This window comes from Podarcis melisellensis (genome assembly GCF_964234715.1).
Source record: "Podarcis melisellensis genome assembly, chromosome: 3".
In the NCBI taxonomy this organism is placed as follows: domain Eukaryota; kingdom Metazoa; phylum Chordata; class Lepidosauria; order Squamata; family Lacertidae; genus Podarcis; species Podarcis melisellensis.
In genome coordinates, this window is record NC_138530.1 from 59,500,572 (window position 1) to 59,526,950 (window position 26,379).

General features: G+C 41.4%; 1 protein-coding gene across 1 annotated transcript in view; it reads right to left on the reverse strand.

The window, feature by feature from the left end:
- Window positions 1-7,253: 7,253 nt before the first annotated feature.
- Window positions 7,254-26,379, reverse strand: part of VTA1 (vesicle trafficking 1) — a 29,921-nt gene continuing 10,795 nt past the window's right edge. Inside the window, exons 3-8 of the mRNA XM_081905231.1 lie at window positions 25,610-25,737; window positions 24,880-24,955; window positions 17,642-17,747; window positions 16,086-16,253; window positions 14,494-14,574; window positions 7,254-8,279 (exon numbers count right to left, since the gene is read on the reverse strand). Of these exons, the coding sequence (XP_081761357.1) occupies window positions 8,134-8,279; window positions 14,494-14,574; window positions 16,086-16,253; window positions 17,642-17,747; window positions 24,880-24,955; window positions 25,610-25,737 (705 nt within the window). The 3' untranslated portion in view covers window positions 7,254-8,133. The remainder of the gene's footprint in view (window positions 8,280-14,493; window positions 14,575-16,085; window positions 16,254-17,641; window positions 17,748-24,879; window positions 24,956-25,609; window positions 25,738-26,379) is intronic.

Sequence of the window (26,379 nt, forward strand, 5' to 3'; positions counted from 1 at the left end):
TTAATTTATTTAAGCCATTTATATCCCACCCTTCATCTAAAGTGCTCAGGGAAATAGCAAGGCTTAAGAAAAGAGAAATCAAAGCACAACATCGCAATAAAGCAATCTTGTTTTTGGCAAAATAACCCCACTGTTCAACAGAAGTCAAAGATCTTATTACTGACGGAAGGAGGAGGTCTTCAGCTGACACTGAAATACAGTCAATGTTGGTGCCAGCTCAACATCTGATAATAGTAGGGGGGGGGATGCTGGGGTGTCATTGCTGAGAAGACCCTGTAAGCCTCCTTTTTGCTAAGCTCAATTTTACTGCTTATAAGTTTAAATGAAATATTTGGAGTATTTGCATCTTCCTTCCTGCCCACACTCCTCTTGATAGCTGTCTGCGTAAAAGTATTTGGATGCAACATGTCTGTGATGTTCCGCATCTCTATCCCCAAAAAGCCAATTTTATTTTTCTATAGGATTTAGTAAAATTACACCATGGAGAAGTGAGGCTCTGGGATGTGTGCCATGCTTCTTTTGTCCTTATGTGTCATTTATCATGCTGAAGTTTCAAAGGATATAGCCTCTGTTTTCTATTATTCCCGACGAGACACAAACAGCCACTATACTGAACAGAACTGCATTTCAGTTGACACTTTGAACAATTTACAGGACATCTTCATCTTATTATAAAGTCCACATGACAGAAAATAAGTGGAGCATCTCATTAAAAAAACCAAAGGAGAAAAAAGCAACCAGGGAGCAGGAAGGAAGAGGATCCTGGTTTCTTGATGAAACAAATGAGTGCTAGGCAGCGAGAGAACTTTGATTGCAGTGCTAGGCACCCCTTTTAACAACCATCTCTGCTTTGAAAGTTTTCAGGAGAGACAAGAGGTATAGGCTTGCAAAGTATGCGTAAAGTTAAGGCTCTTCGGGTCTTAGGGGGGCCCTGTTATTGGTACACATGGTTAACTAAGAGGATACCTTCAAAATGTGACTACAAGCAAGAAATTGCCATTGCTGAAGTCCAGTATTTCAGTTTGTTGCATTGTTTTCACTCTTCATTTCTCCAGCTTCCTGACTGAAGATCCATTTGAGCCATGAAGCTCTTCCTTCTTTTGCATGGACCGTGCTGATCCACACTCAGGAGTGAATTTGCTATTAGTAGACGGGATGGATTTTTAAAAGGGAAAACTTCAGCATTTTGTCTTTGCTGAGATCCACAGCAATAAACATAAAATCTAATCGCTTAACTTACTCCAGTCTTCCCTTTTCCGGCCAATGAATTTGGGATTCTAAGTCTTGGCAAGCATGAAGAGTGGCACAACACCCAGGGCAGCAAAGCCACTTGCGCATTTTTCATAATTTTCTGCTGAATCATTTCAGATTGGGTGTATGCAATGCAAGGAGTAGTATAAGGAAGGAACCTCTCCATCACCCAAATCCAGACTGGCTTGCCTAAGGGAGGGCTGCTTCATGTTTGATATTTTAGCACAATGTGATTGTACAAAGGGAAAGTTTTCTACTGGGAAACTCTTCAGGCTGGCTCAAGGCATTTTGCTGCCTGAGGCGGAGCAACACATACACAGCACTCTAGGAGATCACCTAAGGCAGAAAATTTACAGTGCATATGATCATTGCATACTGTGTTTTAAGGAATTTTGTACAACACACCATAGGAGGGGAATTGTGCCTTGAAATATGATTTATAAAGCATTTAATAAATAAAATATAAATTGTGCAGGTGCCTCCCTCCCTCCCTGAAGTACACTAATGATATATTAAATTGCTAGCAACTTGTTGCCCTTTTTTGTGACACCTTAAAAATCAGTTGCCTGAGGCAGCTGCTTTCATCTGTCCAGAGCACTCTGCATTGTGAGAATAAATCCTTTTCTTTCTGCTTCCTGTCATGCACTCTCTTGCAGATTCCGAGATCATTCCTCAGGATTGAGCACCTGTATGTAAGAAGCTGCAGCAAATTGCTTTGACATGCACTCTTTTATTGTTGCACTCTAATGAAATACATCCATGTGCAGGCCCCTTGATCAGAGTGGGGGGAGAATTAGTGGACTAAGGGAAAGTCCTGGAGCTTGGGCATCTTAAAGTCATAGAACTGTAAAGGGAAGGGACCCCAAGGGTCATCTAGCCCAACCCCCTACAATGCAGGAATCTCAGCACATGGTAATCCATCAAATTTGCTGCACTGTCTACCTGGGACACACAAGAGAGACATAATTTGGTACAGCTTGGGAATTAATGTCCACAGGTGCAAGCCTATTAACATTATTGGAGACTGCATCCTGTTAATTTTAATAGAGCAGAATAGCAAGCTAGCTGGGCAGAATGCACAGCAAGATCTGGTGCTGGGTTTTCATGCACCGGAGAGAGTGAGGGAGAGCACTAACAGGAATCCTCAAAACTCTGCAAATTTTGGAGCAAAAGTCTTCAACCTCCTTGCTATTGAGATTTTCTTTATAGTCTTTATACAGACTTTAATTCACAGCTCCGCTTTGCTATGGCTCTTTGGAATGCAGAAAGCCAAGGCTATGGGTTTAAGTATCAGGAAGTAAAACCAAAATGTTTTGACATTTGATGTGAAAATAAACCGCTCCAAATTCTTTTTCCTGTTTGTTGTGTGCAAACAGAATAGCTCGCAGATAATGGGCAAGTGAAATTGGTTCACAAGATATTCTGTTCCATCCTGAAACAGGTGTGCATTTTGTGCCATCCAACAAACGGCATCCTTTTAGACAAGTCCCCCAACAATAAGCAGCACCTGTGCACTTGGTAGGAAATCAAATGACGCAACCACCTGGTGCCCATTCCATGTTAAAGACATTAATGGGGCCAGACAAGGAGGCAGGTGGCAACCATCTGATAGCATCATCCAGGCACATCCACTGGCTTCTGCCTGGTGACGTAATCCCCTATCTTCAGCCTGCCCACTTCCATGAGTTTCTTCTATTCATGAGTACAAAGGTAACACCACCAGCTAGATGAATCTGTAGGGCGTACCACTCCAGGTTAAACCAAGTGAGTGCCAGGGGGGATAATAATAATAATAATAATAATAATAATAATAATAATAATAATAATAATAATAATAATGATTTATTATTTGTACCCCGCCCATCTGGCTGGCTTTCCCCAGCCACTCTGGGCGGCTTCCACAGAGACCAAAAATACACTAAAATGTCACAGATTAAAAACTTCCCTGTACAGGGCTGCCTTAAGATGTCTTCTGAATATCAGGTAGTTGTTTATCGCTTTGACATCTGATGGGAGGGCGTTCCACAGGACAGGCGCCACTACCGAGAAGGCCCTCTGCCTGGTTCCCTGTAGCTTTGCTTCTCGCAATGAGGGAACCGCCAGAAGGCCCTCAGCACTGGACCTCAGCATCTGGGCAGAACGCTGGGAGTGGAGACGCTTTTTCAGGTATACTGGGCCAAGGCCGTTTAGGGCTTTAAAGGTCAACACCAACACTTTGAATTGTGCTTGGAAACGTACTGGGAGCCAATGTAGGTCTTTCAAGACCAGTGTATGTGGTGTCGGCGGCCGCCCCCAGTCACCAGTCTAGCTGCCGTGTTCTGGATTAGTTGTAGTTTCCGGGTCACCTTCAAAGGTAGCCCCACGTAGAGCACATTGCAGCAGTCCAAGCAGGAGATAACTAGAGCATGCACCACTCTGGCAAGACAGTCCGCGGGCAGGTAGGGTCTCAGCCTGCGTACCAGGTGGAGTTGGTAGACAATTGCCCTGGACACAGAATTGACCTAGCCTCCATGGACAGCTGTGAGTCCAAAATGACTCCCAGGCTGCGCACCTGGTCCTTCAGGGGCACAGTTACCCCATTCAGGACCAGGGAGTCCTCCACACCAGCCCGCCCCGTCCCCCCAAAACAGTACTTCTGTCTTGTCAGAGTGTGGAACTTTCAAGGAAAAGGTGCTAAATAAAAAAAGAAGCCTGTTCTACTTAAAAGGTCAGAGTTCAAGTCTTAAATGACAATCCCTGGAAGATTCCATGGACAGAAGCAGCTTTTCGGTAAGCACAGCTCTGCTTCTGTGACTGGAAGCTTCTGTGAACGGAGCAAAAGAGATAGGAGCCAAGCCCTAACCTTCAGCACTCCCACAGAGCTTTCAACTGGCTACTGCACTTAAGTGCTCGAGAAGCAGTTGTATATCACTGGCAAAAACATTTCATTTTAGAGAGTTTTCCATGTTCAACTAACGCCAGAGAAAGTTGGAGGACGTAGTCTTCTCTATTTTTGGAATCTGCAAGTGTTCCAGGTTTTATTTGGATGAAAAATACTACAGACGTTTCTCCTGGCTTTGCTAAGCTGAGTAAAACTTGAACCTCCACACACACAAAGAGAACAGAGGAATCCCAAGTGAGTTCTTTGAAAGATGCTTACAGTTCAGGAAAGCTGAACCCAAGAAACGGATTATCTGTGCATACGTGTGTACGTGCATGTGTGCAGCAACAATTAAAACACAGGTCTTTATCATTGCAGCAATGTATACATATAACAAAATCAAGGTCATTCCTTGATGGGAAACATAATTCCTTATTTATGCATTAGGCCAGGAACAGCCAAAATGGTGTGTTTTTTTCAGTGTCCAGGGGCTATAACTCCCATGATTCCTGGCCACTGAGCATGATGACTAGGATAAAAATACCCCAGCGCCGGTGAAAAGAAGTGCTGAGGTTGAATTCAATTTACTGCATAATGTAGGGGTATACAATATGGTGTCCTCCAGGTATTATTGGACTACAACTCCCATTTTCTTTTCAACAGCCATCCTCCGTCCAAGCTGCTCTTGAGGATTCCCTGACTCTCTGAAGCAGGGGGCAGGTGGACCTTTTTGGCTCCATGGGCCAGACCCTTTTCAGGATCTGCCTCATGGGCCAAATGTCCAAGGTGGGCAGGGCTGCGAACTTGTTAAAAACCCTTTGTGTTCCACTTGAAGCGGGAAGACTCTCAAAGGCTTTTGCAAGCTTCTTTCTGCCTCTTTTAAGCTCTTGATCTCTGTGGCCAAGTGCTTTAATGCAGTTGCCATGCTTCTGTTGAAAAGCACGGGGATTCATAAAGATTCAAAGTGTTTGAAACCCTTCTCCTCTCTTAAAGAGTGGGGAGGCTGCTCTTTAAAGCAGTCCACATGCTTCCATTGGGAGCGCAGGAACTGTATTAAAGCATCAAAGGGCCCATTTGAAGCAGCTTTTCCCCTCCTTTAAAGGGGCAAGGAAACTGTTTTGAATGGTGCTTTTGCACTGCTTCTCCTGTAAGCAATAAAACAATAAACAGGATGGTAATACAATGTCTACTGCAACAGACAGAAGACAACTGCCTGTAAATAAAAGGTAAAGGTAAAGGTACCCCTGCCCGTACGGGCCAGTCTTGACAGACTCTGGGGTTGTGCGCCCATCTCACTTAAGAGGCCAGGGGCCAGCGCTGTCCGGAGACACTTCCGGGTCACATGGCCAGTGTGACATCGCTGCTCTGGCGAGCCAGAGCTGCACACGGAAACGCCGTTTACCTTCCCGCTGGTAAGCGGTCCCTATTTATCTACTTGCACCCAGAGGTGCTTTCGAACTGCTAGGTTGGCAGGCGCTGGGACCGAGCAGCGGGAGCGCACCCCGCAGCAGGGATTCGAACCGCCGACCTTTTGATCAGCAAGTCCTAGGCGCTGAGGCTTTAACCCACAGCGCCACCTGTGTCCCATGCCTGTAAATATACATCCATAAAAATGGCAGAAGTAGTTTCTTTCCCAAATCAGATTTATCTTAAACAATAGCAAACACAGTAAATAAAGAGTTCGCTTGTAACATGTCAGTGGTTCTGTGCTCATTTATTCTCTTTCCAAAATAGATCTTGAACAATTGCAAACGCAGTAATAAAGAGTCCACTTGTGATTTACCAGTGTTTCAGTGCTCAGACGTCGTTCCAGTGATCCTACGTTTTGTCACTAGATATCTTGGTCATCGAGCCGACAAAATCTATTGTAACAGAATTCCACTGAATTAACACGTAGAATAAGGAAAATTAAAATTAAAAATCAAAATGAGGAAAATCACTGTATTTTTAATTTTTTAGATTGTTAGCGACAAAACGTTGGATTATCGGAATGACATCCGAGCACTGAACCACTGGTATATCACAAGGGGACCCTTTATTACTTGTAACTCCTGTAAGAGGGCAGGCAGCAGCAGTGGCAGTGATCGGTAGAAGTGGAAGACACTCTCATCTTCCCACCATCCATCCTTAAAGGCGGCAAAGGGCTTTAATATGATAAATACCTAAGTTTTCATCGTCACTGTGCACACACACACACATGTGCTCATCAGCTGAGGCTTTTTTTTTAAAGTAAGAATTGCGTGCTGGATCAGGCCAGTGGCCTGGGTTTCCAGCAACTGATATTCAGAAGCATATTGCCTCCAACAGTGGTGGCAGAACATAACCATCAGGGTTAATAGCCACTGATAGCCTTATCCTCCATGAATGTTTCTTTTTCTTTTTTGCATGGTCAAGTGATGGATAAAAGAATGGACAAGCCTGCTCCCTCCCAGCACATGGATGTTCTTCCTGCATGTGCAAATGATTGCTGAGTTCAAACATATTATGGATTGGTTCTAGTTTAATGGAGTCTAAACACCTTGTGGAATATAAATGTCTGAATATATTGGGAATGTCTAGTATAATATACACTGATAGATTTAACTCAATACCCTGCTTCCAGGCAAGATTCCAGGTAAGATTGCAGTTCTAGCATTGAGCTGATTATTCCTTTCAAAAAGTTATTAAGCTTCTAAGTCTGAACCTGGATCAACCAAAATGATCAAGGGCTGATGCTTCCATTCAACAGCCACTGAGTGGATCCTATGGGGTGGTGCTTCAGGCATGGAGGAGAGCAGAGGTGACAGGCCTACAGTCTCTTGGGAAGATGCAGCCATTGATCAAGTAGGTCGCCTTTTGTGTGATTTCCCAACTTGCCTGCCCAATGTCCCACCCGGCAACTAAAGAAAGCTTTGGGCCATCCAATCCAATTCACGCTGATCTGTGGCTGTGTGTACCTGACTCATCCAATGCCCTCCAAGTACACCTGATCTGAATCGGGCCTCAGCTGAATCCGATGCACCCCCTATCCCATTATGTAGAAAATACGCAGGACTAAAACTAAGACTAGCGATTTAGTGCATTTGATACTAAAAGGCTTTTATTCCTTATTAAACAAGCATAGACACCTGTTAACATTATATGAGTAATTCAACACCACATGTAAAGGGTTCAAGATGCTTTAATGGAGTCTACAATCTACTATTAGTTGAAAACTTAAATTTATGTAGCAATTTCCCCATCTGGCTACAGATGCAAATAAAATTACCCCCAAACCCAAATAACAGCAAATCCAGATACTTCGTTATAGCAATGGCCTCTTTCTAAGATTCAGAACACAAATAATCTCCAAGTTCAGGATGCAGCCGGCTTTTGGACTTCAGACACATCTTTCCTTTGATTCCTTTTATCTTCATACATGAAATAAACCGTACAAAGGGGAAAGAAACCAGAAACAAAGTACAGCATAGAGCTTTGATGAGTGCTGGAATCACACAGCATTAAGATGCTTTTGCCTCAAGTATCTTTAAAGCTCCCTACACCTTTCTAGTCCTCAAAAAAGCCTCCTTCTGCCTCTTTTTGGCATATCACAATCTTATGGTATAATGCTCCAAAATCATCACCTGAACTTTAAAACCCTTCTGCATTTCCAAATTATTTTATTTTATACTTCAGACAAATTCCAAACGCACTAACTCCCCCTTTTCATTTTAAAATAAATAAAAATTAAATGTATTATTTTTTTTTAGTAGCTCAAATGTTGGGGCATTCTGCAACATTGGACAAGAAATGCCTCAAATTTGGCATCTCATGCTCAAACCACTGTCCCCAGATGGTTCTTGTTTCTCTGCCAATAAATGAAGACAGGCTGTAGTTCCAGACTAGACTACAGAAAGATCTGATAACAGAGACACAGATTTTGTTTTCTTGTCACAGAAATCAAAAGCTTTTGTGCAACCGTGTTTCCCCGACAGGCTGAAGGTAGGAGTAATGGACTGTTCAAGTTTTCGAAGCGCAAGTCATGAATCCGGCGGACAAAGGCATCATTCTCTGCCTGTAGTCAGTAACTTGAGGGCTTTCTGTAGATTTTGCACAGCAGTGCTCACATCTTCATATTGCAAAGCACTGCCAGCATATTTGCAATATTTCTGGGCCTTGGCAAAGTCTTCGGGACTCAAACGAATTTCCCCTGTGAAAATCAAGAGAGAGGATTAAGAATCAAGGCCACTACATTATGCACATATTTACTTAACCACTTGAAATGCTTTGGAAATATCAATGGTGAATGCTAAAGTTGTCTGATACCCTTTATGAGTAAGCCAATACTTTGAGAGAGATTTGCCCTTTATCTGAAGCCACTAAGGAAAGCTTTTAAAAACGCCACTCAGTTAAGGGTAATCATGTTACAATGTGCACAAAAACAAGGACAATGTCTCATGCGTTAACCTTACATTTCCTTCCCTCCCGCTCCAGCCTGGAACACAACTAAGGCCATTCATGCCGCCTTGGTGTAATTTGTCTAGATACGGGAACATCCCCTGTTACAAGATACACCCATTCCTTGATGCAAGATATGCACACCGTCACATTTCTATCCTCAGGTTAAACAGTGTCAAATATGTACTTAATGCAGCAGCAATTTAATATAGAATGATATACTTCTGCCTATTTGTATTAAAAGAAAATGTCAGGAGGTGCTCACTTGTAATAAAATGATACAAGTTCTCCAGACTTAGAGTAAACTTGTGAAAGTTTGTTACTGTTAATGTCTCAACAAAGTACCATACAAAGCAGAAGGTAAGAGGAAAGGTGGAATAAATCCTCTGGCCTGTTTTGTCAGAGTGGTATTTAGCCATTTTTTAAAAAATCTGCTTCATTTTGTTTGCGTCATTGTTAAGTAAGTGGCCTTGGGCTGATGCTTGCCTGAATAAAGATGGCAATATTAAGTGGTTAGTGGCAAAGAAACAAGCCTACATAAATAAGCTAAAGTAAGAAACAGCAGATTCCTTTGGATCACAAATCCCCTATTAGCTGAGCTACTACAACAACACAAAATGTTCACAAATCTGCCAACCGAATGCCAACAAATGCTGCCATATCTGAGGCTGCATTAACAGGAACAAAGGCAAACAAACCAAAGGAGTAGGTGGAGGGAAAAATCTGTTTATCTTTTATGATGTTCTGTGGTCAGGGAGACCAAGAAGGTATGGTGAAGTATATTCTGCATACTGATTTACAGAACAATCTTAAGGTGGTGGTAGATTTGAAGGTAGAGAAATTGCCACTTCTGAAGCTCGGCCAACTCATGCCAAAAGACGTGTGTGGATTTTCTGTCGTTTGTTTTCCCCCATTCAGCCTTTTAAAATTCCTCCCTTCAATGTTAATGGGAGGGGAAATAACTATGCCTGTCCTAGGACTACAGTACTTTTGGGGAACAAGGAAGCTTTCGACTGGTGGACCAAGGCCTTCCAAGATGCAGTCCAGGAGAAATGCTCCATTTTGGGCCCTCTGTCTATGCAGCACCACCAAAGATAGAGACAACACTTCCCGCTAAACCGGGGAGGCCGCCATCAACGGATCTCCCCCTCTCCACTGGAAAACCGCTTCCAGCAGCTCCTTCAGCTGTTGCTCCTGGAAGTTTAAGATTTATTCCTTACACTAACCCACTAGAGTTTTATTTGATTTGTAGCTTGCCCCATTCCAAAGGCTTAAGATGAGTAATAGCATGTTAAAACACCTTTACAAATCCTGAATTTCAGCAGTTACATTGCCCTAGTCCTAGCCACCAGCTGAAAGAGTATCTCACACAGCTTTTGGAAGATCCTCATATTTGAGCTTTGGTAAGTCTCCAAGGGAAAGAATATTCTACTCATATTGAAGAACGCCCCCTGAGAGGATGACTCAGCACCTCTCTGTATGCCCTTAGTTCAAAACTGGCACATGTTTTGAAAATTTAAGGCAGCAATCCCAGTCAATCTCAAGAGGTTATGACAGAACATAAAGAACCAGAAGCAGTATGTTCTAGCTGCAAGTCTCCAGTATTATGTACACATGTGTTTTTATTGTGTTGTGTTTAATTTATTATTGCTATTTGCCTTGGAGGATCTGTGTTGCGCTCAAAGGCAGGTCAAAATGTTTTATAAAAAATAAATAGTATTTTGTATGTACACACTACACCCAGGAAACTGCTTCAAATGTGGTAGAATATTTTATACATACAGTTTGCAATTTAAAGCTATGCCCTCCACCAAACTAATCATGCCAACAAACTGACCAGTTAAATTTATGTCAATTCACCATCTTTTGTTTAGTAAAGGTAAAGGTAAAGGTACCGCTGCCCGTACGGGCCAGTCTTGCCAGACTCTGGGGTTGTGCGCCCATCTCACTCAAGAGGCCAGGGGCCAGTGCTGTCCGAAGACACTTCCGGGTCATGTGGCCAGCGTGACATCGCTGCTCTGGCGAGCCAGAGCTGCACACGGAAACACCGTTTACCTTCCCGCTAGAAAGCGGTCCCTATTTATCTACTTGCACCCGAGGGTGCTTTCGAACTGCTAGGTTGGCAGGCGCTGGGACCGAGCAGCGGGAGCACACCCCGCCGCGGGGATTCGAACCGCCGACCTTTCGATCGGCAAGCCCTAGGCGCTGAGGCTTTAACCCACAGCGCTACCCGCGTCCATCTTTTGTTTGACCACAGACAAATATTGGTAAATATTTCAAAAATCCACGATGCATATGGTACTTGAAGAATTGGCCTGTTGTCTACTTAGGCAAAGCCGCCTTTAAAAACTGGTGTTTCTTATTTCAATAATTGCTGTATTTTGCTAAACATCACAATCCTAGGCATGTTTACTCAGATACAAGTCCAATGAGTCCACCTGAGGTTTAGGGGGCATTCCTAATCCTGAATTCTGCCTGGTGGGACCGAACAGAGTGGTGGAACAATGGCTGTGCAAAATGGCTGAGGTGGGGAAGAGTAGGCATGCCAGCCTGGAGTTGGTGCAGTGATTGGGCCTAATGCTGATGACAGCAGGAAAGGCTCAGGATCCAATGGATCCCCGGCTGGCTCCCTATGCTTGGTGTACTCTGTTTTGGGGCTTGTTGCTGGTTGCTGCCAGCAGGGATCCCACAGGTGGCACTGTTTTCTGCCGCAGCGTTCTGCTGGCAGAAGGGAAAGGTGTGTGCCAATGAAGTGACACTGGTGTCACCCTGTAGATGGTGGCTGGTAGATGCCAGCAGGGCTGGGAGGAGATATACCTCTGTTTAATTCAAACTCACTCATCACTCCCTTGACTGGGGGGGGGGGTTGGGTTGCTCTGGTACTCAGTAGTTAAGTGTGTTTGGGATTGCAGACTTGCTCGTGAAGTTTGTTCAGAGCAGCCTTTCTCAACCTTGGGTCCCTAGATGTTGTTGGACTACAACTCCCATCATTGATAGCCAGCATGGTCGGTGGTCAGGGATGATGGGAGTTGTAGTTCAAGAACATCTGGGGACCCAAGGTTGAGAAAAGCTTGTTTGGAGTGTTGTCTAGGATTCAATTTTAGAACAGCTGTTCAGCGGAGGCATCAACCCTGCCTGGTCAAGGGTGCTGCTTTGAAAAAGAGCACCCCATTAAACTGACACATTCATGTTGAATTAGGGTTTTTGAAAACCCTAAACAAACATTAGCCCCACCCTTGAACTAATTTGGGACAGGATCCAGGGTGGAACAGGATTCACCCAGGTATACCTAGGGTGGGTTAGCCAAATTCAGAATCCACACATTAAGGCCATAGGGCAAATGCATGGACTATAAACTAGCCATTCTGCCAGAGCATTAAATGTTACACTAATTATTGTGTAAAATACTCAATCACTGTCAAATAGACCAAGTTCAATGCTGAATACACAGGACTTATATTACTTTCCTAATTTAAAATACTAACACAGTTCCAACTGTGACGTGCACAAACTGATGACTGTTCAAGTTCACATTTAACATTTAGTCTCAATAGTGACCTCTCCTCCTTTTGAAAAACAAATTACCCCAAAGACCATCTTGAGGACATTTTGTTTTTTCATATTATGATGCCAAAAGCAACTTGAAAATCATTCTTTTAGAAAACAGCCAAGGCATCAGTCCAGTATTCAACTGATTTTCTGGAACAAAGCCTAAATTAACCAATCTAATCTTATTTTTACAGTACCTACTCTATTACATGTTCTGTTGGCAACAGGCCTTATTTATTATTATTGAGGCCCACTTCAGATACCATTATAGCAACATTTCAGGAAAGGGTTTGTAAATGAAAGGGAGAGAAAACTGGAGTTATTTAAAAAAAATGAACATTTAGAAAGTTAGCTTACATGCTAGCTGCTTTTAAATCTGCATCATTTGAAAGGACTAAATTCTGAAATACCAAAAATATTGACACATGGGTGAAGTTGTGCTTTATGCAGCCTGAAAGAAGCCAGACTCTCTTCAAATCCAAGGATAATATTGGTATAGTAGTTATATTCATTACTTGAAATGTGACAGTGCAGAGTTAACTTCCACCAAATATGAATCTTTCAGTTAGGCAGTTAAGGACCTGATATGGGAACTGAAAATCCATTTAGATCAGGGATAAAGAAATTAGGCTAACAAGGAAGGAAAGCTTTTTAAAATGAAAACTGGTGTCTGACAAAACTTGTATCTGTTTAAAAACTGGCTTCACACTTGCTCCTCTGAGATTACAGAATTTGCTTGAAAAGCATACTTTTATTCCAAAACAGTAGTTATGTTTATCTGTGGCTGCAAACAGAGTCATGTGGTACCTTAATTATTTATTTTTTTTAATTGCTGGGACATAAGCTTTTGAAGCTACAACCCACGTCATCTGATCCATTAAGAGAATTGCGTGCATTGTCTCAAGTGGTAGATGCACAAATCCAGATCAATACCTGCTATCCAATGCCCTTTTGCAAACCCAGTTCCTGATTTGCCAGGTACACATAATGTTTGTATAGTCCATATACATCCATGCCTGTGACCTTCACTCCAGCTCCATTACCCTCAAATGACCCCGCCCTCCTTTTGCTGCTTCTTCTGCTTGGAACTGCATCCCAGGACACTTTGAGTGTTCTTTCAAATCCCATCTGTTCAGCGATGCCGTTAGCACAACCCCCTAAATACTCTACTGTAACCAAGCCTAAGTACACGTAACTGAAATAAGGCATTCTTTTCCTGCTTACCCCGTCTTTACTTTCCTCCCTTTCTGTTCCTCTGTATCAAATTATAGCCTGTAAACTTTATGGGCAGGGACATGCCTTTTGTGCTGTGTAAAAGCACTGTGAGCATTGATGGTACAATAGCAATAATTACTGCATTATCACATTGAATAAGAACACACAAGGGTATATTGCTGAAGGTGCATTGCACAAGGAGAAACAAAAACTACTTCCTATTGGTGAATGGGAGATTATGGAGTGGGTTTCAGATTGTAGAACTCAGCACGTAACAGTATATGTATATGGAATTCAAGTGCAAGGGATTGCATGCCAATTACAAAAATGATTGCAGCAGTAGTTCTTGTATAGCTAGACAACCCTAGGCCCCCAAATCACATCTGTCTGCCAATGCATTATTTTGTCAGCACATTATTGCTCTGCAGCTTTACGCCACACCCACAGAATGGCTGTTCTTGGAGAAAGGTTAGTAGAGAAACTCTGCGGCACATAATTTCACCAGCCCTAGTTTCCTAGTCAAACAAAAATAAGGACAACACAGTATCAACAGTCTGATTCTGGTTAATAACTTGGCAAATTAAACGTTTAGTATGATCTAGCAGGCAGACAATGCAAAGTTGATAGGCCAATTCTTATGCCTGTACAATAGGGCAGCCTTTAACCTATACTTAACAGTGGTTAAAGGAAGAATTTTAGCCTCAGCCAATTTTTCAGAGCTGGCGCCCTTCATCCTCTCCTCATTTTTATAGTCTACAGGACACAGAGGCTTGTTCTGAGAAAGTATTTGAAAACATACTCCTCTGTTAGCTGTAAAATTACCAAATATCCAAGGTCTACAGTGGTGGGGGTGGTTATATTTCTAAAAAAAATTGCTTTCACATATTATTATTCCTGCAAGGCCACTTTCATAACACATTACCTCTCAGGCACAAGCTGGAATGTCTAATCCAAAGAGTATTTTCAGTTACATGGGCAAGACTTTTGCTACTCTGCAAATGTCACTTGAATTCCCGATTCAAGATTATAATGATGGTCATAATCTTAAATACTCTTACTTGTGAGTAGATTTCACTGGACTCAGCAAGACTTGCTTTCAAGTAAATAGATGTGCTTCTAGCTTTAGGTATGAAACTCTGTTTTAATGCAGACGGCACCCAATCCTTTTTGAATTATGCAGATCACGGGGGGTGGGGGCTTACCTGTAGGTTGGACATTATAAAGCGAAGGATCTACTATGGGAATATTCTGAGGTGTGGGTTGAATTGTACTGCTTGTTACACCTGTGAGTAACAAAAAAGGGATTTGTATATTTATATCAACATTTGCAAATCATTCGTCTTCCTATTTGACTTCACAGATTCTCTGTGAGGATATTATGTTCCAGACCATTTTGGAATAATAGCCCCATGTAGATATCTTAATACCAGCCTTCTGGGATTCATAAAAATAACACATGGTAGGTGCACATGACATTCTGTGGTGAACAAGTTTATAGAACTAAGTACAAGCGACCATCTGAGCAGCCTTCCTTTGGCTCCATAAGGGTCAGAAATACCTGGTCTGAGACCACTTTACTGTGTTGAAAGAAAATAAGAGATCCTCTTTGTTAAAACCTAAGTGAATGTTTTAAAAAGCCACAACAACCTTCTTACCAACCCACAATGCTAATAGTGTGAGCCCAAGCATATTTACTCAGAAGAAATCCCACTTCTCAGCTGTGCTTACTCCTAAGTAAGTGTGCGTTAGTGTTTATATATGGGCATTTCAAATTTTCCATCCCTAAATTTGTTTAAACATACAAAGTCAAGATGATGTTATTTTATTTTTTCAGACGTACCAGTGTTTAATTTAACCTTGCTTTTGGCTACTGCAAACCTTCCGATTACATTTTCCCCAAGAAAATCCACATCTCTGTTGCCAAACCTTTCCTTTCATATGTATAAAAGAAAAAGAAAAAATAGGACCTGTAGGCCAAGATGCAAAGAGTTACTTTCTTTAAGCATGGCTAAGGTCTTGGGTGTGGCCAGTAGGATTTGTGAGTTTTTCCTCTATGAACAGGAAAACCTCTTGTCCTATCACAATCCATTTCTTAAAAGTCTACTGAGTTGCAGCTTTCTGTGCAGCATGAGCAGCTGCTGTTCAAAAAATACAATGTGTGCAGAAATAGTTGCAGAGGTCTTTGGATCCAAACCAAGCAATTTAAGTGTCAGTATACCACACCCCAAATACATACAAACCTTTTGCCTCTGATTGTTCTTGTGGTTACCTTTGCTTAATTGATAACCTAATTTTATTTTATGGCAGAGGATTAATAGGCAAGCGAGAAAATTATTATAGCCCAGTAACATGAAGTTGAATTGGGGAAAAAAATATTGTGAAAACATCTATAACTAATATGGTGTCATATATTATTTTATATAATATCATTGCTCTTTTAATTTTATACTGGTCAACTTCACTTAAGCTTTAAATTACAGCCGTACCTTGGAAGTCGAAAGGAATCCATTCCGGAAGTCCGTTCAACTTCCAAAATGTTCAAAAACCAAAACATGGCTTTTGATTGGCTGCAGGATGGTCCTGCAGCCAATTAGAAGCTGCGGAAGCCCCATTGGATGTTCGGCTTCCAAGGCAATGTTCGCAAACTGGAACAGTCACTTCCTGGTTTGTGACGTTCAGGAGCCAAAATGTTCGGGAACTAAGCTGTTCGACTTCCAAGGTACGACTGTATTACACATTTGACGAAATCTAACAAATGAGACTAATGGGTCTGAACATGTGTAAAGAACATTACCTGTGCTATGAGGCACTTCAGCGGGAGTGTTAGCTGGAGCATGCGCACCGGGTGGGATTTGTATGCCCGTGTAGTTGCTTGTGGGCACATCGCTTGATTCAAACGCAGAAGGTGAGTGAGATCCTGGGTTCAATGGAGCAGGGGACCCAACCTCTTCATTTTCATCATCTTGTAGGTAAAGAACAGAGGCATGTTGATTTTCCCCACCCCATTAAACAGCAGTGAAATTACTTGCAAATTTATACGTATTTCATACCACTGCCTGCAAATCAATGTATTCTAGTCTAACCTACTTTCCATGATCACTGGGAAGATAGACAAAAGAACCGCCCTGGAAGATTATATGCTCCATTACATGTAGAAGAGTGTGAAGGCAAGGTTTAGGCTAACAGATGACTTGAGGTACAGAGGATCAACATTCATCATCTGCACCAAAAACACTCTCTAACACTGCACTATGAAAGACTAATATCACTATGATTATTTTAATTGAACATATATCCCCAGGGAATAAGATGCTATGCTAGGGCATAGCAAAGTGCTTCAGTAAGCCCCGGAACAAAACCAGATATAGAATGCCATGTCACAGTGCAAATATTTACAATATGGTTTTCAAGAATTACAGGGAGAATAACACTTTTAGAAAACATGGAATTTTGTCAAGATACAGAAAGTTAGTTTCATTCTGTTTCAAGACTGACTTTTTCCACTTGCAGAAGAGAGAAAAAAGTGAGCAAGCAGAAAGGAATGGGGGAAGTCCTCCAGTACACTTAAACAATGCTGCTTTTCTTTCCCAAATGCACAAAGCAAGAATTATGAGACGTTCTTTGGGTATTTTGGAGTACAAATACATTTCCATACGAACTTTGGCACTAAAGAGACCCTAAACCTTCTGGGTTATGTGACACGTAAAATGGAACTACTGTATATCATCAGCCTTTAAATATGATTTTACCAGTTGTTATCCTACAGATAAAGTAAAAATAGAACATTAAACACAACAGCAAAAAGGAAAACAGGTAATCTAGAGTATTTTAAATATCAATGCTATTTTTTTAAAAAAGGAGTAAACATTCAGACACAGGTCTATGGTCAAAAATGTTTTCCAAGACAGCAAAGACAACCGTCTAATAATTCTAACAGAATATTTTTAATGCTATTAAAATTAAATGTGCAAAACACTCAGCAGTTTTCTCTCAAGCCAAGAAAATCAATGAAACCAGCCAAGATAATGTAGCTAGGGCCAACTAGAGTCTAAACAGATGCAATCATTAACAAGAGAGGAAAGGATGGCAACCCTCCTCTTCTGCATTGCCCAGCATATGCAATAAAAGAAAACGAAGTGGAAGATTAATACTTCTCAGTCATATTAGCACCTTTGCATCTACTGACCTAAACACTGAAAAGTGGGACTGATTGACTTTACATTGAATAATTATGCAGAATTACTGCTTATACATCTTCTTGCATCATTTAAATGTAAATGATTTTACATTTGATTTTAAAGATAAATCAAAACTATAAGCAATATTCGATATCACAAAATAGTTACTCACATTCCCCTTCCATTCCAGTAGGTCCAGATTGTGGTGTTTCTCCATTCTTTAGACAGTTATGAATATATGCTGCCTTCCACCTGGCATATTTTCTGTGCTGAACATTCTACAAAATAAAGCAAGACATTTATTATTAAATTATTTGATTTCTTAGTATGGGGAAGCTTGGGGCTGCACAATAATACAAGGAAAAGAAAGTTTTAAACTAAATATTTAGAGTTATACTACTTTGTTAGAACCCACCAGTACAAATCCTTCTGATAGACCACCTTATTCATGCTTTCCACAGAAATGGATTTTTATTTCTTTAATTAATTTAAGGCATTTTATATTCCAACTTTCCGGCAAAAGTGTTAAAGGAAACATAAAAAGGAACAGTTGTTCTTACCATAAATGGTACTTGTTCAAAGATTACCAGGAGTCTCCAAGCGGATAGTGCTTGGAGCTTGGAGACAGGAAACACCCACATTCAACAGAAAACCTTCTACAGGTTCCTCATTTGAGAATAATAGTTCCTGTTTTCAGATGGAGACTGTGGCTACTGTGCCTGAAGCAAGGCCCTTGCACAGGAAGCAGATATTCTCCTAGAGCTGGGCTACAATGGAGGGGTGGGGGCAGACTGGAGCAAGGGACCACAGCCATGTTGTCAGCAACAGGGCCACTGCTGTTTACCAAGAAAGCCCCTCCACAGGTGCCTTGGGAAGTTTCCTCCTCAGGGTTGTTTGCAGATAAAAATGGCGGCCATGGCAGAGGCAGAAGATTCCAGTGACTGGGAACTGACTGTGGCTGCTGAGTATGGCCCACACCCTTGCTAGGCCTTTAGTTTAATAGGTGGTGCTTGGGATTGTGAAGCTGGCAAGGTGTTGCTCACTGTGAGGGCTGTAGGCATTAAAAAAGCCATTTTTGTCCGCCAGGAGTGGGGAGAGAAAAGACGGGGAGGGCAAAAATGGTTTGTTTGTTTGACAACTGTTTAACAATGAAAGAGAATATAACAGGGGAGGACAGAGAGAGCAAATAATCAGGAAAATATTCTGTTAGGATAAAGAGGTAACTAGCAGGAGGTGCTCCAAACTGATAGAGGAAACATACTGAGCCTAAATAGGAGGGGAGGTGTTCCCTGTCTCTGAGCTGCAAGGGAACCAGCATTACTTGCCTGGACACCTCTGCCATCCACGAGATAACCAATTCTATGCAATATGAACATAACATCACAAAACACAAACACCAGAATGCAAAAATACAGAAATACAATACAGCAAAGAGCTTCGGAAAATCATTTCTCCCCTTCCTTCTTGTAAGACATTAAAAACTGATTGAGTGTTGAACACTGGACAGACTAACTGTCAGGGATGCTGTAGATGCCTCCTGCACTGCAGATTCTGTATTGAGCAGTTGGATCCCATTATCTCAATGTTTCCTATTTAGACTCACAGTCAAAGGCTCAATCCAGTATAACTTAGAAATGGCTGCCAATGGGATTTCTCTATACCTAGTGTTTCCTGGATAGTGTATTTTTCCTACATTTCAAAACAAATGTCAAAGCACATTTTATAAAACCAGAAACTTTGTAACTTTGGTCTTTGTTGATTGCTTCTTGATGTTTCTAATCTGTTGTTGTTTAGTCGTTTAGTCGTGTCCGACTCTTCGTGACCCCATGGACCAGAGCATGCCAGGCACTTCTGTCTTCCACTGTCTCCCACAGTTTGGTCAGACTCATGTTTGTAGCTTCAAGAACACTGTCCAACCATCTCGTCCTCTGTCGTCCCCTTCTCCTTGTGCCCTCCATCTTTCCCAACATCAGGGTCTTTTCCAAGGAGTTTTCTCTTCTCATGAGGTGGCCAAAGTATTGGAGCCTCAGCTTCACGATCTGTCCTTCCAGTGAGCACTCAGAGCTGATTTCCTTAAGAATGGATAGGTTTGATCTTCTTGCACTCCACAGGACTCTCAAGAGTCTCCTCCAGCACCATAATTCAAAAGTATCAATTCTTCGGCGATCAGCCTTCTTGATGGTCCAGCTCTCACTTCCATACATCACTACAGGGAAAACCATGGCTTTAACTATACGGACCTTTTTGAGATTGCATCCCAATACAGCTTTTGCCACTCTTTTGTTGACTATGAGGGCCACTCCATTACTTTTAAGGGATTCTTGCCCACAGTAGTAGATATGATGGTCATCCGAACTGAATTCGCCCATTCCCGTCCATTTTAGTTCACTGATGCCCAGGATGTCAATATTTATTCTTGCCATCTCATTTTTGACCACATCCAACTTACCCAGGTTCATGGTTCTTACATTCCAGGTTCCTATGCAATATTTTTCTTTACAGCATTGGACTTTCCTTTCGCTTCCAGGCATATCCGCAACTGAGCGTCCTTTCGGCTTTGGCCTAGCCGCTTCATCAGCTCTGGATCTACTTGTACTTGTCCTCCGCTCTTCCTCAGTAGCATGTTGGATGCCTTCCGACCTGAGGGGCTCATCTTCCAGCGTCATAACTTTTATATGCCTTTTGTCTTTCTCCATGGAGTTTTCTTGGCAGGGATACTGGAGTGGCTTGCCGGTTCCTGCTCCAGGTGGATCACGTTTGGTCAAAACTCTCCACTATGACCTGTCAATCTTGGGTGGCCCTGCACAGCATAGCTCATAGCTTCTCCGAGTTATTCAAGCCCCTTCGCCACGGCAAGGCAGTGATCCATGAAGGGGTCTAGCATGGGCCTATTCTATACAGACATTTTCTGTGGCTAGAAGAGCAATTTACCGCATAAAATACTTCCTTATATAAAAATTATAAAACGAGTTTTAGTGTTAAAGTCGATGGAGGGTGCTTAATAACTTGTACAGGAGAGGGTTGCTAGAATTTAAGTGCTAGGATCTGGATGTGAAGAGACAATGTTTCTGGTATGTTTTCTGAAGAAATAACTTTGGTATTAATGCCTGCCAAAAGAGATTGCATGTTTTAGAAGAAACCTATAGACTCCTGAGCCTACAGATTTGTTCTAAAACATGCAATCTGCAAGTGACAGCATAATACAAGCCATGAAAAGACGAAATAGACTGGTCCATCTTGTATTTATATCCCATGATGCTTCAACAACTAGATAACTTACTGCTTGTCTGTCTATACTGATTTCACTAAATTGATTGCAGCCTTGGTGATCAAAGACATCTGATTGTGGTGCTTGATAGTTCTTTCATTTATGCTGCAGTCACCAAGTGTTGAGCACGTATATACAAACAAAGTCCTTGGTGCCTTCCACATAAACATCTGGAACATCCTTCGGGTTTTTACTTGTCAGTGCAATTGTTGCTTTTAGCAATACTGTTGCACTTATTCGCTTGGAGCCAGAGAAGAACTGGCAGAAGGTGGCCGGGGGGGGGGGGGAATCTAAAGTGCTGGGAAAGAAACTAGCTAGAATTGTGAGTTGCTAAAAGTGTGACTGGGGGGGGGGGAATGCATAGACACCAATTTCAGGGCTTCATTCTTTATCAAGACAATATGTTCTTCGGCCTCCCAAATCTTCAGTCCAAATGAGAAACAGCCTACAGGACTTGTTTGAAAATCGTAACTTCACATGTTTTTATTTAAAGAGGCTCCCACTTAGGGAAGGTGCCTTTGCCCCACTTTCAATTATCGTCTCCTCCTCTTGCATCACAGCCCACCCCATTCAGGAACTGTTTCTTGACTCCTAAGAGAGGCTTTTTGGGATGCAGGCTGCCAGCACGAGAAAAAACACCTTTTTCTATATCCCTTACACTGGTTCCTCTCTAGGTCTAAGTCTCTTAAATAACAGCATACTTGTGAAGTACTTTTTCTTAAATGACTGCCATAGGTTGGTTGGCTTGTTTCACACTCTGACTCAACACTTGGGAAGCTGAAATAGGTATTGCTTTGATAAAGCACGATAGAATGAGCTCCTGAGATGGGCTTTCCTGCATCCCCGCCCCCCATTAATACCTTCAGCAACTACTAATTTCTTCTGGCTATATAGTTGTTTTTTAGTTCAGCACTTTAGGGCTTGCAACATACTGCTAGCTATCCAATAATCAACACTGGACACAAGGAAAACATTTCTGAACCTTCCCTCTCTTTTCTCTTTGCTCTCACTGTTCTGTAGCACTTAATTCCGAAGCTTATTAGTTTTCTCTAATTTCTACTCTCCATGAGCTGGTTCTTTCCAAAATACGTCTTAACAGGAAACAGTCACAATAACAGGAATGCAGTCTAGTTCTTACGGATGCTGGGTTATTTGCTCCTTGGAACATTTGTAGCTGCTGAGGAGGGAAGGTCATGACTTTGAATCTCAATGGGAATCATCCCTTTAACCTCAGGGAGGCACTGAATGAAGAGACTAGTTTACTGATACATATTTTCTGAATGTGCAAAATAACGTTACGATTTAGCTATTTTACAAGCATGTACTATAAATTATCTGCAATAGGCAGTATTCTACCACCAAAACATTTTCAAGCGGGAAATTATTACAATGTACTTATGCTAACCATTTTGATTTCTTACTCTGGTTTTTGTAAAGATATGTTAGGATTTTCATTTAAAAAAAAGGCTCTTCAATCTCAGAGCTGCAGGCCTTTTTCATAAATTACAGCAAGTTCATGTATCCTGCTTCTGGGATGTGAATTACTTTAACATGGGTTTAACTAATTTTATAGTCATTCCAGAACCCCTTTGACAAGCTTTGAAATTCGCCTACTCCAACTTTATGAATTTTATACTTCTGTACAAGGCTTTCAACATTTCTGACATATTTTTCCATCCGGGCCTCTTAATTTTGACCATTTTGCACAATTCCTTCAAATTTATTTTCCGAAGGACGTGCCAGAAAATGGAACATCTTGTTTAGAATTTATCTGTTCCAGCATGCCTCGGACTAAACCTCCTGGTGAACATGTGTAAGCAAGAGAAATTAACTAGGGAGCTGGCACACATCTTTATTTTAAAGTAGTCTTCATGATGGTTTCCATTTCCCCCTTTTATTAGGCATACTTAACTCTAATCCTGTTCAGCCAAAATAAAGAGTCTTTGTTTAAATAAGAAATCTGCCTTGAGAAGTTGCTCAAATTATATTTACCCCAGTTATTTAAAACCAGGGATGGGTCGCTTAATAGGCACAAGTTGCATGCAAGCCTCCAAACCCTCCTTTACAATCACTGAGATCTTCCAGCAAAAGTGTGGCTAAAAAAAATTATTTTGTTTTGTTTAAAAAAAACATGCCTAGAGCATGATCTGACACATCTGCCATTCTTAACATACAATCTACTTAGCTGCCATGTTTTTCCTGGATCTCTAGGCCCTTTCATCATCTAAATCTACCACTTTGCACAAGGCAGTAACAGCCTTTTACCTTAAGTACCCAAGGCTTATTGTACAATATATGATATCTGGATCTTCATCACCTTTTTAAGAGTTAGTGTCTCAAATGGGACCTTCTAGAGACTAGTCCTAATGGTGACCAATGGTTATGAAATGATCCTATTTCTGATATAAGTAACAGGCTTACAGGCTTAACGGCAGTGAATGGCTATGGCATATTATTTTTTAATTTTCTCCTAAAATATTTAAAGCTTTATGGGTCTAATTCTTCTGAAGACAAGCAGTTTTTAATGGGGGAACAGAAGTAGATGGCAGTAAAAAGAAGTATCTTAGTTTCTCTTCCCAATACTCTCCCAACTATTCCCTGGGGCAACCAATAGTGGAGCCATACTGTTGAACACACTACTGCACTTTGGCCCTTTCTTTTCCTATGCAAATTTCATTTCTTGTCAATAATGCTAGTCCAGGTTAGATATAAGGCCCTCTAGTCCCAGCGCAAGATCCCACTGTTTGTTCCCAGTTCCTGAATCACAAGTGTATTTTACGTCTGTATTGTTCCTTGCAGAGGACTAATGAGATATATTTCTCAGTGATACAATAGCTATTAAGAAGTGCATTCCACTCCATTACAATTCATTATCACATATAAGTAGTGTAAGATCAACTACAGGACAATCAAAACACCCGTACAATTTTAATATTTATTTAGAAGGCCTTCCTCCTTGAGATACACGTCCTCCTTGCTTTGACTAGACATCAGCTGAAGTAATTTCTGTTTACCTAAGTTTTTACAAATGAAGTCAGATGGGTTAAACCAATCTGCAGTTGTTAGGTATTATGCATGTTTTTACTGCCCTGATCATATGGATATATTCTAGTTCTATTTGGTTATTTATGTTTATTTATTAGATGTATCTTGCTGTTCTATTCTTTATACATTGCCCTGGGCTCTGCAAGATGGAAGGAAAATTCACAAATGCAATAGATAAACAAACAATACAGAATACAAGACCATTTCCTAAATACCCTGCCCCCGCCCCTGTTGTCTTGAGTCCTTCAGGGCTAAAACAACATCTAAATAAATATAAAATCTGGTTAGAGAAATGAGGGTCTTTGCCTTAAAATCAAAGCTAGTATGAATTGAGATCTTGGTTTAGTTGATCATAGTTATATTTTTCAAAGATAACTGGATTCTCAGCCACCTACTTAAGATCTTTAATTTCTTTTGAAAAAGCAAAATAGTATCATTAAGAATTGAAATTTTCATTTTGATCCACTTCACTTAGTTCCTTAATTCCGTCACTTCCTCTGATTTTATATACCAAATGAGAAGTGTGTAGAATGCTGGTTTTCTTCTTTCCCTCACTTTAAACCATCTGAATGCCGCTAACTCTGAATGCTAAACTCTGCTGCTTTTCAGTTCTATTCAATGCTACTGTAAAAACTGCAATTAGCAGCTGCTATTCTGTGAAGAAAATAGTAAACTGGGATCCTAAGAACTGTGCAAGTTCTGTGCAGCCAAGTGGACTTCATGGCTTCTGTTTCTCAAACTGCTGCTCCCAAAGTCATATAGCAAACTTGTGTGTAACTCAGAAAACTTCCAAAGGCATTTTGTAATCCAAAGATCTGCTCTTCAAAGTCAAAAAATCCTACTGGCATTCCTGAACCTGCGGCAAAATAATTATGGATCCTGGACTATATTCTAACACAGAAAAGCAACAATACAGAAAAAACTACCTTGTAACTATGTGCAACAGAAGCAAATGGAACAAGTTAGTCACAGCTAACAGAAGTCCTATTGCTCTGAATGAGATTTAGTCACGACTAAGTTTAGCTGGACTAGAAACAAAAATCTATTTCTCTATTTCACGCAATTAATGACATATACTGCTTAACCGTGTAACTTACCTCATCTGTTAGTTCTCCAAACACAGTCAGGACATCTATTAGAAGACTTGCTGTATAAAAAGACTTGATCATATTTCTGGGGGGACGGGAAAACAATTTGAGTTTCTCAGTAGGATTAAAAACAAAACAAAAATGAATCTTTTTTAGATATTTCTTGTGAAAGAAGGCATTACTTTACCACAGAGGACAACAGATGGCCACCCCACTCCCCAATGCTTACATCTCTTTCTGCAACCTTGATCGACCAACAGATCTTCTGCATCATATAAATAAATGAGCATACGCTGGTCAATTGTTTTATATTTAACTGCAAGGTCACTTTGCTTGGCGCTGTGGGTTAAACCACAGAGCCTAGTACTTGCCGATCAGAAGGTCGGCGGTTCAAATCCCCGTGACGGGGTGAGCTCCCGTTGCTCGGTCCCTGCTCCTGCCAACCTAGCAGTTCGAAAGTACATCAAAGTGCAAGTAGATAAATACCTTCTGGCAGGAAGGTAAACGGCGTTTCCGTGTGCTGCTCTGGTTCGCCAGAAGCTGCTTAGTCATGCTGGCCACATGACCCGGAAGCTGTACGCCAGCTCCCTCGGCCAATAAAGCAAGATGAGCGCCGCAGCCCCAGAGTTGGTGACGACTGGACCTAATTGTCAGGGGTCCATTTTTACTACTTTGCTTCAATTTTATATTTATTTCAATTAGGTGTTACCATATACATTGCCTCTTTCCCCCCACTTACTTGTGAAATTGCCCAGCTCGGTCTTCATTATCTGCATAAAGAAACATTTTCAGTGCATAATTCTCCACATGGGCACAGCCAACTATTTCCTGAGTAATAGCTTCATTATCACCCAACTGCTTCTTTGTCTGAGAAAATTTAAAGACATATTTGGTTATTTACTAGGCCAGAGAAATGAAACTGCAAGGGCATATTCTAGATTCTTAATTCTCAAAGGTATAGCCTGAAGCCACCAACACAGCTGCAAGCACTCTTGGATTCAATCATGCTACTGTATGTCTTCAATGAGAAAATAAGACTAACTCTGTTCTCTAAACACCTTTCCTGTCAATACAAGTTAGCCATATGTTTGCCTGTTCCCTCTGCTTCCCTGTGCTGTGGAGGGTGCCATATAGAGATTTCCTATTAGTCCTTGATTTAGCATCCAGTAAATTGGTAAATTGGCTATGCCACCTCAGAGAGTAGGTAAGAACTTGCATATCTGAATGCTCTTCCATACAGAAAAATCCCTCCACAAAGAAAGGAAGGTGTTAAGAGAAGAGTTCTAGCCTGGATGATTCCTTGACATGCTAGTTTTCTGTTTATAGAAAACTGTATTTTTTCCTTGGGAAAGCTTTCTACAATTTGATCCATGACCTACATACAACACACACACACGGGTCTCTTAGCTCAGTGAGAACTATTAAACTTGTTGCCCTTTTCTCACTCATTGTTCCTATAGCTAACTGAGCCCCATGCCATATCTGTCTGTCTGTCTGTCTATCTATCTA